The 12,382-nt window shown below is 49.8% G+C and overlaps 1 protein-coding gene across 4 annotated transcripts in view; it reads right to left on the bottom strand.

Annotated features, from left to right (window-relative positions):
- TNIK (TRAF2 and NCK interacting kinase) overlaps positions 1–11,967 on the bottom strand; it is a 152,003-nt gene extending 140,036 nt beyond the window's left edge. For 2 of the 4 annotated variants that reach the window (XM_030280316.4, XM_030280319.4), the window contains exon 1: positions 11,658–11,967. In XM_030280316.4, coding sequence (XP_030136176.3) covers positions 11,658–11,714 — 57 coding nt within the window. In that variant the 5' untranslated portion in view covers positions 11,715–11,967. The remainder of the gene's footprint in view (positions 1–11,657) is intronic. The other 2 variants (XM_072933232.1, XM_030280324.4) reach the window with 1 other exon arrangement.
- Between the last annotated feature and the right edge of the window lie 415 nt (positions 11,968–12,382).

Genomic DNA, 12,382 nt, shown 5'->3' with positions numbered 1-12,382 from the left:
GTCTCCTCATGATGATTTTTGACACAAACACACATTCTTGTGAATTACTCCAGTGTGTAAAGGACACACAGTCTCCTGAACAAGACACACAATATAGAGCAGCAAATCGTCATGAAAATCAAGGGCAAATGAACACAGAAGACAGCTCCTCCCCCTAACACCACTTCTATTTTTAGGCAGCCATATTAGCTTGGAGCAGTTTTACTCGTTTCTGATAATGAGCAGAGCTTTTGCATCTTCTCTCGAGGACATTTCATCTGTGCAGGCACTTTGCTTCACCCCAGCAGCACGGCAGAGGTCACATCAACAGGCGAAAACAAGCCCACGATTGATGGTGAAAGGGCCTTGAGAAACCAACCTCAGCTCTGAACTTCTGCCCTTTCTCACTGGTCAACCACACTGCTCCATTTTTGGGGGAGTAAGGTCTGCCCACCTGCAAGGTGTGCCTCAGTCCAACCACATGATGAATTTTGCCTATTCAAGAGGCGTGATGAGAGCTCCTGAGAGCTCCCACAGCAGCAGGAGCGCTACGCTAAAGCGGGAACTTGATAAAGAATCGGGTGATCATCATCAAACGGGCAAGACAAAACACAGATGTGCTCAAGATCTGGGCTCCACTGTGCTGGCAGCTTCTCCTCAGGAAGTGACATTCCTCCACCCCTCAGAGAGAACTATTCCTAAGGTACTACACACAATTTTCTGCCATGCAACTAACTCGTACATTCAACGTTCTTTGGCTACCTTGACAGGAACATCCAATTGTAAAGTTCTCTTCCATTCTCTTCCAGGTCCATTCCTCCTCATCTCCTCATGCCTCAACCTTCCTCCTCAGCCCTTCACCACCACCCTCCTGCCTCCTTGTGCCCACACTGGTGCTGCCTAAGGCAGCAAGATCCTGTATGGACACCAGTCCTGGCTGGACTGCGAGCAGGCAAAGTCCAGAGGGCAAGATGTACATTGGAACAGGTGGCAGAAAGAGGGATGGTAGAGAAAGGCAGCTTCTCACCTGGAAAATGAAAGCATGGCACAAGCAGCTCAGGGATCTCTGTTTTATCACTTGGGGAAGAAGGCAGGCAAAGCCTCATCCATTTATCTCCATTTTTTCTTCTGAATTTTCAATAAGCCACTTGAAGTCTTCTATTTGCCCTTTGGATTATGATCTTTCAGGAAGACCTTTTTCCATGCTTCTCTACAATTATGAGATCTAGGGAAAAATACTCCCCTTTCAAGTTAACTTCTGGTGTCAGCACTTCACAGAATTTCATGACTGCAGACAAAATCATGAGGCTTCTGTCAAGTGAGAAACCCCTTTCTGAGCACAGGAGCTGGTCACTTCTTGGTGAGTTCCTGCCCCTGGTCACAAGCACCTCCACACCAGCCTCTCACTTCTGTGGATTGTGAAATCTCATTTATTAAGGAAAAACACTAGTTCAGTAAGAGGAAGCATTTAATACAGCCAGTAGATGATTAACAAGTGAGTGCTCAAGTCAATTGCTGCAGGAGCACCATGAGTTCATACGGCCATAAAACACTTCTCACACGTCAGAGGTGAGGAAGCTGTGCCTGGCCAAGCCCTCCTGCAAGGGACCACAGGTTCTTCACCTTTCCCCCCAGGCTCCTGGCTGCAGGTCTCCAGCCCAGGGCTCTGCATCAGTGGTACCTCAGGGACCTTCCCACAGAGTCTTTTATTCCTACCTTCACATTCTCCCATCAGCCAGGATGCCTCCAAGACCTCCCTCCCCATGCTCTGTAAGAGGTTTCATGCCCCATGCACAGCTGAGCACCCATTAACCCACCTCCCACCCTCCGTCCCACCAGCAGGCACTTGCCTTCTGGCCAGCCAGCTGAGCCATCTGGCAGGAAGGAAAATTATCAGGGTCCCCACCCTCGGGCAACAGCATCTCAAAGCCGCACTGGGGAGGAGAGCTACACGGTGTTTTGTGGCTCTTTTAATCAAAGGCCAAAGAAGCAGCAGCATTTCTGCTCAGGACCTTTGCCTTTTCATGCCAGAGTCACACAGAGCCAAATAAAGATGCTTCAGTGCTCTTCAGTATCAGTTATTTCTAGGCAATAATATCCTGAACACCCATCCTGGCTGTTAGAGAGCACAGTGAAGAAGTTACAGGGATTTGGCACTTTCTCCTTAACAGGCCATCATTAACAAGTGACTCATATTATATTGCAGTGTGAGTCATCTTGGCAGAGGTCACAAACGTAAGTGAAAACTAGTCTTCAATTATTTCCTTCAGGTTGAATTAAAGGTGTATTGTTATGCTAATTCTGCATCTGCTCCATCTTATCTTTCCTTCAACTGTCTCCAGAGCAACCTGGGATTTCAGCTCATGGTCCAAACTACTTCTGGAAGAGCTCTTTCACCAAGATGTTGTTACAGGTACTCACAAAACAGAGAGATGCCAATGGAAAGGCTTCTGGATGGGCTTCCAGCTATGGCAACTAATAGGTAAAGCAGCTCTCCATCCATCCATCCCTGCTCTACAAGGACAACGAGCTGCTGCCCCTGCCATCTTCCTGCTCTGCTCATGCTTTATTGTAGCAAATGCTCAGGGCCCTGGGGTTTGCCCAGAGCTCAAAAACAACCACCTTCAGGCTGCCATATCACATACCTGGCTCCAGCAGCAGGGACAAAGCTCAACAAGCAAAATCGCTTCAAATTATGCCCAACATCATACGAATATTGAAGAAATTATTACATGGCTGGTGTAAAAAGGGGCATTTTTGGCCATTTTCCATTTTCTAGCCAGGCAGCCCCGTATTTCAGCCTCTCCTCTTCAGAATGTGTCCATCACAGGTCCCCAGCCAGGGGATCGGGTGCAGACAGCGTCCCTGCCAGGACAGGGCACAGTCACTGAAGAACATTTGGCTCAGAGAACAGTTTTGCCCATTAGAAAACATGGCCATTATGAGCTTGGTCACCAGTGGAGCATTCTGTTTACATTTATAGCAGTCAAACACAGTCACACTGGCTGCGAGGATCACTTTGGAGAGCATCTGTAAACTGCTCTCACTACTGGAATCCCATTTAGCTATTATAGCCTCTTCAGCCATACTAACACACAGATCCCCACAGAATAGCAAGGGGAAGAGCAGAGTCATCACACTATTTACTGAAGCTAATCAATACATAAAGGCTGAAGATTTATTGCACTGAAGACAGCCTGTCTGCATGGCCAGAAAATGCATTTAAAGTCCTTTTCATTTTGTTGCTTTGGCCTCTGGTTCTTCTCCAGAAATATTTGCCTTGCACACCCATTATTCTTTCCTCCCTAAGTGGTGGCACCTGAAGACAGCTGAGAGAAGCCCCTTCCCCAAACACCCACCATGAATATTCAGTGGGAACATAAAACACAAACCCCACAAGTTTAAGGGCACTGCACCTTCCTTTCCAGCCACGTCTCATGGCTGTTTTAGCATCTCTCATCTGGGTGAATACCCTGGAAAATTCTGGCCTGTTTTGAAGAAGGTCTACTTGCCAGGTACAGGGACACAAGCTGTGCCACTCATAGCCACACTCTGCTGTCCTGTTCCACTCAAGAGGGAACAGTTAGAGCCAGGCTTATTTTCATTTCTATTTGTATCCTTTATTTTAATACATATAAATAAAAGAGTTTTGTAAGTGCCCTGCAAAGCCCAAAGCTGTGTTTTGGGGGTGACCAACCACAGTGCTGAGATACCACCAGAGATTCACAACTAGTGAGCCACAGCTGGGGAGATGCACTGAGCTGCACCATCAAAGCTCATTCTCTGGTTTCATCCTGGCTCATGTTTTGGGGAGCAGTAGCCTGGTAGGCAACAGCCATGAGGCTTAGTGCTCCTGAAGCACTGATGTTCATTAAAACAATCAACATCTGGCAAGTAGATACATTTGTTTTGGCCACTATATCAGCTGTATGACCCCACTGTAATAGAACTATACAATGGTTTGGGTTGGAAGGGACCTTTAAGCTCATCCTCCCCACTGGACCAGGTTGCTCCAAGCCCCATCAAACGTGGCCTTGAACACTTCCACGCATGGATCATCTGCCATTTCTCTAGGCACTTGTCCCAGTGCCTCACTACCCTCTTAATGCTGCTAAGAAAGACTTCAGTGAGGTAGGGAGGAGACCTGCACTTTCACTTTTGCCACTTTATCTCAAAATCACAGTAAGCTTTTATGCTTTTGTATGAAAGAAAGAGGAAGAGACAAATATATTCGGATGTACAGGGCGATTTCTATTGTTGCCTGGACATCAAACAGCACCCAATTAGTCCTGCAAGGATCTGACCCACAAATTATGAAAATAAATGCCTCTGAAGCTTTGATCTCTTGTATTTCTATAGCATGCTACAGCAGTTATTAGACACATTTTATTAGGCTCAAGCTGTGCGATCTTTTCCTCAGCAAAGGCTCTACCACCTCCAATGTATCCTAAAGTCACCATCCAGCAGATTAAGGGCATGATCCCAAACAGTCACTTCTGTCATGCACTAAACACATGACTCAGCTGGCAGTAGGCTTTTTCCTGCTGAGTTTCAAAATTAGGAGAAAAGGGAATTTTTAAAAGGAAAGGGAGGGGAAACTGTCAGCCACATAAATATTTTACTTTTCTTGTTAGGTTATAAAGGAATATGCATGTGAGGCAGTATCCCTGGCTTTTAAAGAGCGTTGCTTTTAGAACAATTTGCTGTTCTGAAAAAAAAAAACACTTTCTGCACCCTGAAATGCCACTGCTGGAGGGAAGGAGCAAAAACTGTAACAAAAGGTTTTGTGCACTCTGAAGCTGCAAACCACACGTGCACTCACACAGCAGAAACATCCACCCTCGCTGCAGCAGGAGCACTCAGAACCAAGAGGATGTTGAGCTTACACTGCTCAGGCTTTGCTCAGAGGAGCAGCTCACTGCCCACAGCAGCACAAACCAGACCACAGGGCAGGGCTGTTCTCACCTGAGTGCATCCCTAGGAAGGATGGGACCGTGTCACCTGCCCAGGTGACACCTCACTGACTGGCAGTGGGTGGTGTTTGCACGAAGCCATGAGTATCTGACAGGGCTGCTGTGGCAGAGCAGAGCTGGTTACCCACAGCAGAGCAAAGGGAACACCTTCTGCTGGTCAGGGTAACTCAGTTTCTGAGTGTGGGGGCAGGACAGGCTGCTGGCTCCCCTCGGATGGAAGCAGGAGCCATTCCAGTGCCGCCCTCCTGATTGCCATCATTTATTACCAACACACAACCTTGAACTTCTGGCAAGCACTGCAGCAAACTAACACAGAAAAGTGACATTCTGGAAAGGGAAAGGTTTTCTGATTGGCCATTACAAAATAAAAATCAAGTGCACAGAGATAGAACTGAGTGCCAACTAAACTTCTTATCAGTGTTTTCCAACCTTGGTGGCTTTTCCTCTCCTTTCACTCACGAGCCATTGCAGGAGCTCCCCAGGGCTGGGGGCCTACGTGCTGGGCATCCTCATCCCACAGCAGGAAGGGGATGCTCAGCCCTTTGCAGGGCTCATCCAGAAGCAGCCATGGAGGAAGAACGCAGGGAGAGGGGGAGTATCCGTTTTCCAAGGACCATGTTCCTTGGCCAGCGCTCCTTTAGAAATCATAAACAATTTACATGGAAAACATCAAATCTCACTTACATAAATTGTCTTCCTGAGCCCAGAGCAGAGTGACCATCACTTTCAATGTGCAGCCACAGTTCAAAGTGACAAAACAGGACAGGGGAAGGAGGCTGGGGAGAAGAAAATTAAAGCTACTGGCTTTCTAAGTGGGAAACACAACCTCTCACCCAATGGAGCTACCAATGACCTAGGCTTGTGGGTTTCAATCTGCACCCTGCTTTAATGGCTGTGTGAAAGGTAACAAAGAAGGCACCTGAGCATCAGCAAAAGGAAACCTCACGTGATGGAGGCTCTGCACCTGCAGAGCAGTCAGGGCAGAAAGGCCACCAGCAGGAAGAAAGGATCAGCCAAAGTCCTGAGAGAGCAAATGCAAGTTTGCCCTTCGCTCCACGGGGCTCCTGGTCTCCTGTAGCTGGCAGCAAAGGAAAACAGCATGTGTGCTCCCTTGGCAGCCCAGGGCAAGCAGCTGCTTTCAGGTGGTAGGTCCTGAACCCTCGACACCATTCTGCACACCCCACGGCACAAGAGTTTCTGCCAAAGCTGTTTTGCCACACCATGAACCCTTCTGCCTGCTGGTAGCTTTCCCTGGGAAATCTAGCAGGATTCTACCCCTGTGTAGATGAGGCATGAAGAAGTGAGACAGGGATCAATACCCCGTCCTTGGTCTGCAGGTCAGAGTCACAGAACTCCCACTGGTGTCTGTAATTACCCTTGTAAAGGGTAAGGGTGCATTAGGAGGAGTCAGGCAAGGGTTTGCAGGGAGCAGCTCAGAGCCTGAGCCCAGGAGCTTTCACCTGACCTGGCCTCACACGAATGATGGTTTCCAAGGACATCTCTTCCACAGCTGGCTGATTCATCCATGGGGATTTGCATTCAGATCAAATGGAAACTGGTTCCTCCCTCACTCCATACAGACTGTACCACTACATCTACAAGCCTGGTATATAAAAAATACTTTCAGGTAGCAAGGTTAAAAACCTCCTCTAACTCCTGCTTGTCACATGGATTAAAAACAGACCCTTTATTTTAAATATGTACACCAATCAAATGTTCTTTGTTGTTTCAAAGAAGTGCTTGTGCTTAAATTTCAGCCTGCTCGGGCATATAAATAAATTCACTCCAAATTATTCATTTTTATGGCTGCCCAGCAAAGGAACACTAGTGGGAACAGGGTACTCTCCATGCCTGCAAAAACACAACACACTGTATTTTCCACCACTGCTGTGTTGTGGAAGAACTGCAAAGATGAGGAAGATCAGTGCTGAAGAGTAACTGCAGTACCTGCTGGGCTGCACAACTCCAAAAGGCAGAGAAAAAAATACAATCCACCCCAGAGAAAGATCTGACAGAAGACAGACCCTTTTCCATTGTAACTTTTCACGAGCACCCACAAGAACATGCATTTGGTGCATAGAGGATACATTTGTACCAACGGCTCAAGGCATGGAGTTGGACATTGCCATCCCTTTGGGATGATTTATATTAGAGGAAAGATTTAGATTAGATGTTAGAAATAAATTGTTTTCTCAGAGAGTAGTAAGGCACTGCAACATAAAGCCCAGAGAACCTGTGGATGCCTCATCCCTGGAATTGTTCAAGGCCAGGTTGGACAGCGCTTGGAGCAACCTGGTCTAAGGGAAGGTGCCACTACCCATGGCAGTTTTGGAACTAGATAAGCTTTGAGGTCCCTTCAAACCCAAACTATTCTATAATTCTGTGATTCAGAGACCAGTATTCTGCTGCAAAGTTTTATGGTTTAGAACTCAAAAGACTCCAAAATAGACAAAGCACATGGATACTGTCATGGTCCATAGGTTACACGTGCACTGAATGACACTGGAAGAGGACAGATTAAGTCCTTGATAGATTACTCTTGAGAGTGTCTTTCCTCAGGAACTATGAATTTATATATTTATTTGTTGAACATCTCCCCCAAATTTTGCAAAGTAGTATTATCATGTACAACACGGCAAGATAAGCTTTTCATGTCTTTTTTTTTTTTTTAATCTCTAAAAGTAATCTCCAGTCAAGTTTGTTCCTCTTTCTATTTAGGAAGGTGACCTTTACAAAAGCTGCCCAAATTCTGTTGAGCTATAGAATTTTTTTAAAAAGGTGCTTGCTACCAGAGTAATGCTCCTGAGTGGTGGCTTGCAGTGCTTATCCCACAATAGAGCTCCTCCTAAATCTTTAATGATGCTGAAATATGCCATAAACTGACAGAGTCTAGAAACAGGACAATGCCAGCATGTTTGAGTTTTGTGGGTTTTTAACATGTCAGCTTTTATCTTCATTGACAGTGATCAACTAATGCAAACAAAGGGCCACTGAAACTTCACTTCTATACAAAGCAAGCTAAAGGAAGAGTAGTGACATTTTTGGGTTTCATCCAATTCTTCCCAGCAACAGCAAATATTCACCGGCTCCTTAAATTCTGTGCTGTCTCCTCTCCAAGCCTGAGCATTAAAGGCCAGGCTTTTCCAAAACAATAAACGATTTTAGGATACAGTTGCCAGAGAGTGCATGGTCAGCACTTCACTAAAGTAAATAACAAAAGCCTGGGGTTTGTTAATGAGTTCAAAACAAAAGCAACATCCAGGTACACGAAGATGTTTTGCTTCATCCTCAAAAAGGCTCTTTTTAAATCCCCTGCCTTGCAGGAAACCCTCAGCCGAGCTGAACATCCCAGGTGAGCCTCTGCCTGCAAGACAAGGAGCAGCTGTGAGCAAGGGGAATTGCTGGCCCCAAGCCAGACCCAACCCAGGGGTTATCAGCTCCCTGGGAAAGGTTTTCCTCCCTGAGATCTTTTATAACCTCCCACACACCTTGCAAAGCAACTCAGATGAATCCAGCTGTGGCAGCTACTGCAGAAGAGCCCAGTGCCACTGCTGAGTACATCAGCCAGAGGCCCAGCCCTGCAGATGGATGCAGCAGAGGAAAAGCTATTGACCTGAATATTTGAGAAGGATCAAGGCCACTGCCTTCAGCAAGAGATGACAGGCTCTTGCATTCGCTGAGACAAAAAAAAAGGGGGGTAGAAACCACCAAACCCAGCCCCATCTTTCTGCTCCCTCCTATTGGGATCAGCTGTGCAATTCCCACCACAGACCATGGCCCACTGCATCCCTCCTCACACTCTGTCTCATTTTATTGCAAAAATCTGCTTCTCCAACATGCCTGTCAACAGCCTGTGCGAATCCCCGCGTTAATCATTATTCTGCTAATAGCACTGCCAGGTCATCCGGTTATTAAACATGCTGAGTGGACTAGCAAAAATATCTCCTTGCCCACACAAAAGAACATTATAATGTAGTTTATCTTATCCCCTTGTCAGTATAATATGCAGCGCTACCTGTTCGATGGCCTCATTGTTTTAAATTACAGTTTTCTGCTACATTAACGATCCTCATTACCAGCAGCACCGCTGGAAAATCTCTGGTTCAAGAATCCTTCCTATCCTGGCACACTCAGTGCTCTGCACCCACAGGGGCACTGCTGGGTACCACGGCGATGAGCACGGTGCCCGGTGATGGATAGAAACATGTCACAGAGGAGGCAGGAGCCAGCCCCAAGTGCACTTACTCGATGCACCAGGCCGTGCATTTTAATCAGAACTCAGTGCTTTGTTCCTGGCCCAGCCTCCAGCACATCAAGCACTTGCACTGCTGTGGTGGAGCCCGACTGTGTGGCCAAAATAAACTCTACTGTGGCAAAACCAGAAGCTCCTGCCACCTCCTATGTCACCTTCCAGCCCAGATCTATAAATCCCACCCCATAAGCCCGTGGGCAGTGGCAAACTGAATTGAATGATGGTGTGCAGGGTTCTGCTTGTGCTCAGCCTTCAACAGCACGCTGCAATCCTGCAAATACACCTCCCTTCCCTGGGACAGCAGGAGGGAAGCCAAAGCAGAGGACTGGCCGAACTGGCAGGCAGAGGTTGACCTTTCTGACACAGATTTGCCCGTGGCTCGTAAGCCTCAGCCTCCTGGAACATTTCAGTGACTCAAACTCAGAGATAAGTGTCCTGAGCGCTTCCTTTCCCTGCTGCTGGGAACAAATCGCCAGATTTTTAGTCACTACCTGCTCCCAGCATTTCACAGAGTCACTTCTCACCCCTTTAAAACACACAAGCAGCACAAGAGCAACATCTCCTCCACCCAGACTCATCTACAAACCCACTGCAATGTGACATTTCTTTTCTGATACATAAAAATTTTGCAAGGCTTGGGGAATTACTCCTGCCTGCCATGTTTTGTGCTCAGGCAGCAAATTTACTATCGATTTCTGATTCAGACCCCATGGAATGATTCACGCTTCGTGCCCTATCTGCTGAATTTACGACCTTTAACAATTATTCTAAGTGCTGGAGGAGCTTAGTTTAGAAGAAGATCTATTCCCTGGCAAATTAAGCTCCTATTCTTGTCTCGTCTGCAAACCACCACATCTCTCATCGTTTACAGGAAAGTGCCACAGCAGGTCTGTCCCCCTGGGAGGGGGCAGAGGTCTGATTTGGCAGCAGCCCCGTGCTGGCAGAGCAGTCGCTGCTGGGCAGGAGAGCAGGGTTTGCTGTCCCAGCCCGGGGTCACTCGGGGTTTTGGGTCCCCTTGTCTCCGGTTACCCTGAAATGCCAGCACTGCTCTGCTCACCGACCAGGAGCTGCCGCTGGGTCTCGGGGGGAGGGAGGAAGGGAATATACATTTCCTCCTAAAGCGAAAACAAAACCCCGACTGTAGCTGGTGCGCATTGCTATTAAAAAGCCACAAACAGGAAAAAAAAAAACCAAAAAAATAACCTAAGCACGTGTGGATATGGTTTTAAAGAGAAATGGTATCCTAGTTCAAACACAGCTCCCAGCACAGATGTTTAAAAAAATTAACATAAAAAAAAAACAGAGGGTGGGGAAGAAGGAGAGGGCCCTCTGCTCCCCAAATTACACTGTTCTCCTGAATTAACTCCACTGGCTTCAGCAACCTTTCTCCCAAGGTTGCGGAACCTCTCTCCAAACCTCTCTCCCAGCTTCCACCTAAGAGGGGAAACCAGCTCCAGGTCTGTTTTTAAGGCAGATGGTTCCCCCATTCCAATCTCATCTACACCGTGTATTGCTGAGCAATCATTTACACTATTAATCAACCAGAAACTCACCAGAAAGAAAGTAGGGCAAGTGAATAAAGATAGACTTCTCTTTTTTTTTTTTTTTTCCTTGCACTGAAGCAAATAATATTTCTAAAAATACACTTGTTCAAGTCTTCAGCGGATTTTGCTTGATTTATTTGTCTATGCAGTGGGTTGTGAGGAGCAGCCTGGCTGCTGCCTCCTGCATAAATGCTGTTTCTCTCAATGACTCCCCATGCTCGTTCCCATCGAGCTGTTCTTACGGCCAGGAAGATGGGGAAAAGGAAGAAAGTTACAAGAGAAATGGACCAGGGGGGACATCAGGCCACAGCCCACGCCGCGGCTGACACGTCTGACGAGGCTGACATTTCAAGGGTACACGCTGGGCTTCATTTTCCAGGGGGGTGAGGAGGAGGCAGCGCGCAGGGACACGGCGGGAGAGGGATGGAGAGAGGCTGCGGGGCCGGGGCGGGGAAAGCGGGAGCAGCTCCGCACCCGCCATCCCTGCGTGTCCGCCTGCCCACGGGGGTGTCCGGGTGGGACCCGCGGGTGCGCACACACGGACACACACACGGACAGACACACACACACATGTGCGGATGCGCACACACATGTGCGGATGCACACACGCGTGGATGCGCGCACACGCGGCGGCGGGCACGCACATGCACGCGCACACGGGTATCTTACCCGCATTTACATACGTGCAGGCGCACATCACACACAGACACACACACACACACACACCGAGCCCCGCAGACCCCCAGCCCCATCTCCCCGCCACCGCGGGATGGATGGATGGATGCATGCATAGGTGGATGGATGGATGCATAGGTGGATGGATGGATGGATGCATAGATGGATGGATGGGTGGGTGGGAGGGGTGCCGCTCCCGCATGCCTCCCCGCGATCCCCGGCCCTGCGCCTCACCCGCAGCGCCGAGAGGTCTATCTCGTCCAGGCTCCGCGCCGGAGAGTCGCTCGCCATATTTCCGCCGCCGGCCAGGCGGCCCCGCCGCCACCGACCGGGCAGTGGCGGCCGCCGCGGCGCTGGCGCTATTTAACGCCTCTCCTCATGCGGGGCGCCGGGAAGGAGAAGCCGCCGCCGCCGCCGCCCCTGTCCTTCCGCCCGCAGCGCGGCTGCCTAGGGGCGGCCAGGCAGGCAGGGCTCGCCGCGGGCTGCTGCGCCGGGATGGCGGCGGCGGCGGCGCATCGCCGCGCCCGCCCCGCACCGCGCCCGCACGGCCCCGCGCCGCCCCTGTCTGTCACCGCGGGGGCGGCGCCCGACCCGCCGCCAGGGGGCGGCGCCGCGCGGGGGCGGGCAGAGCCCCCTCAGGGCCGGGCGGGCGCCGCGCCGGGACCGCGGCGGTGGCGGCGGAGGGCGAGGGGACACGGCCGGGGTGGTGGCGGTGGTGGCACCCCCGGAGGGACTCGGAGGGACCCTCCGGGAGTCCGGACCCTGCGGGGTGCGCGGCCAGCGCCGCACAAACGGGCTGGTTCGGCTCGCAGATCACCCCGACACTGAACGGCGCAGCGCCCGGGCCGCCCCGGCTCCCCCTCACGAGGACCCCGCAGCGGAGCCTGTCAGGTGCGCTGGGAAAAGCCCCCAGTTTGAGGTGCTGAGCCCAAATTCTGCCAGGCAGGAGCTGGAAAAGC

Source organism: Taeniopygia guttata, chromosome 9, assembly GCF_048771995.1.
Source record: "Taeniopygia guttata chromosome 9, bTaeGut7.mat, whole genome shotgun sequence".
Classification (NCBI taxonomy): domain Eukaryota; kingdom Metazoa; phylum Chordata; class Aves; order Passeriformes; family Estrildidae; genus Taeniopygia; species Taeniopygia guttata.
This window is presented reverse-complemented; position numbering and strand designations above follow the sequence as displayed.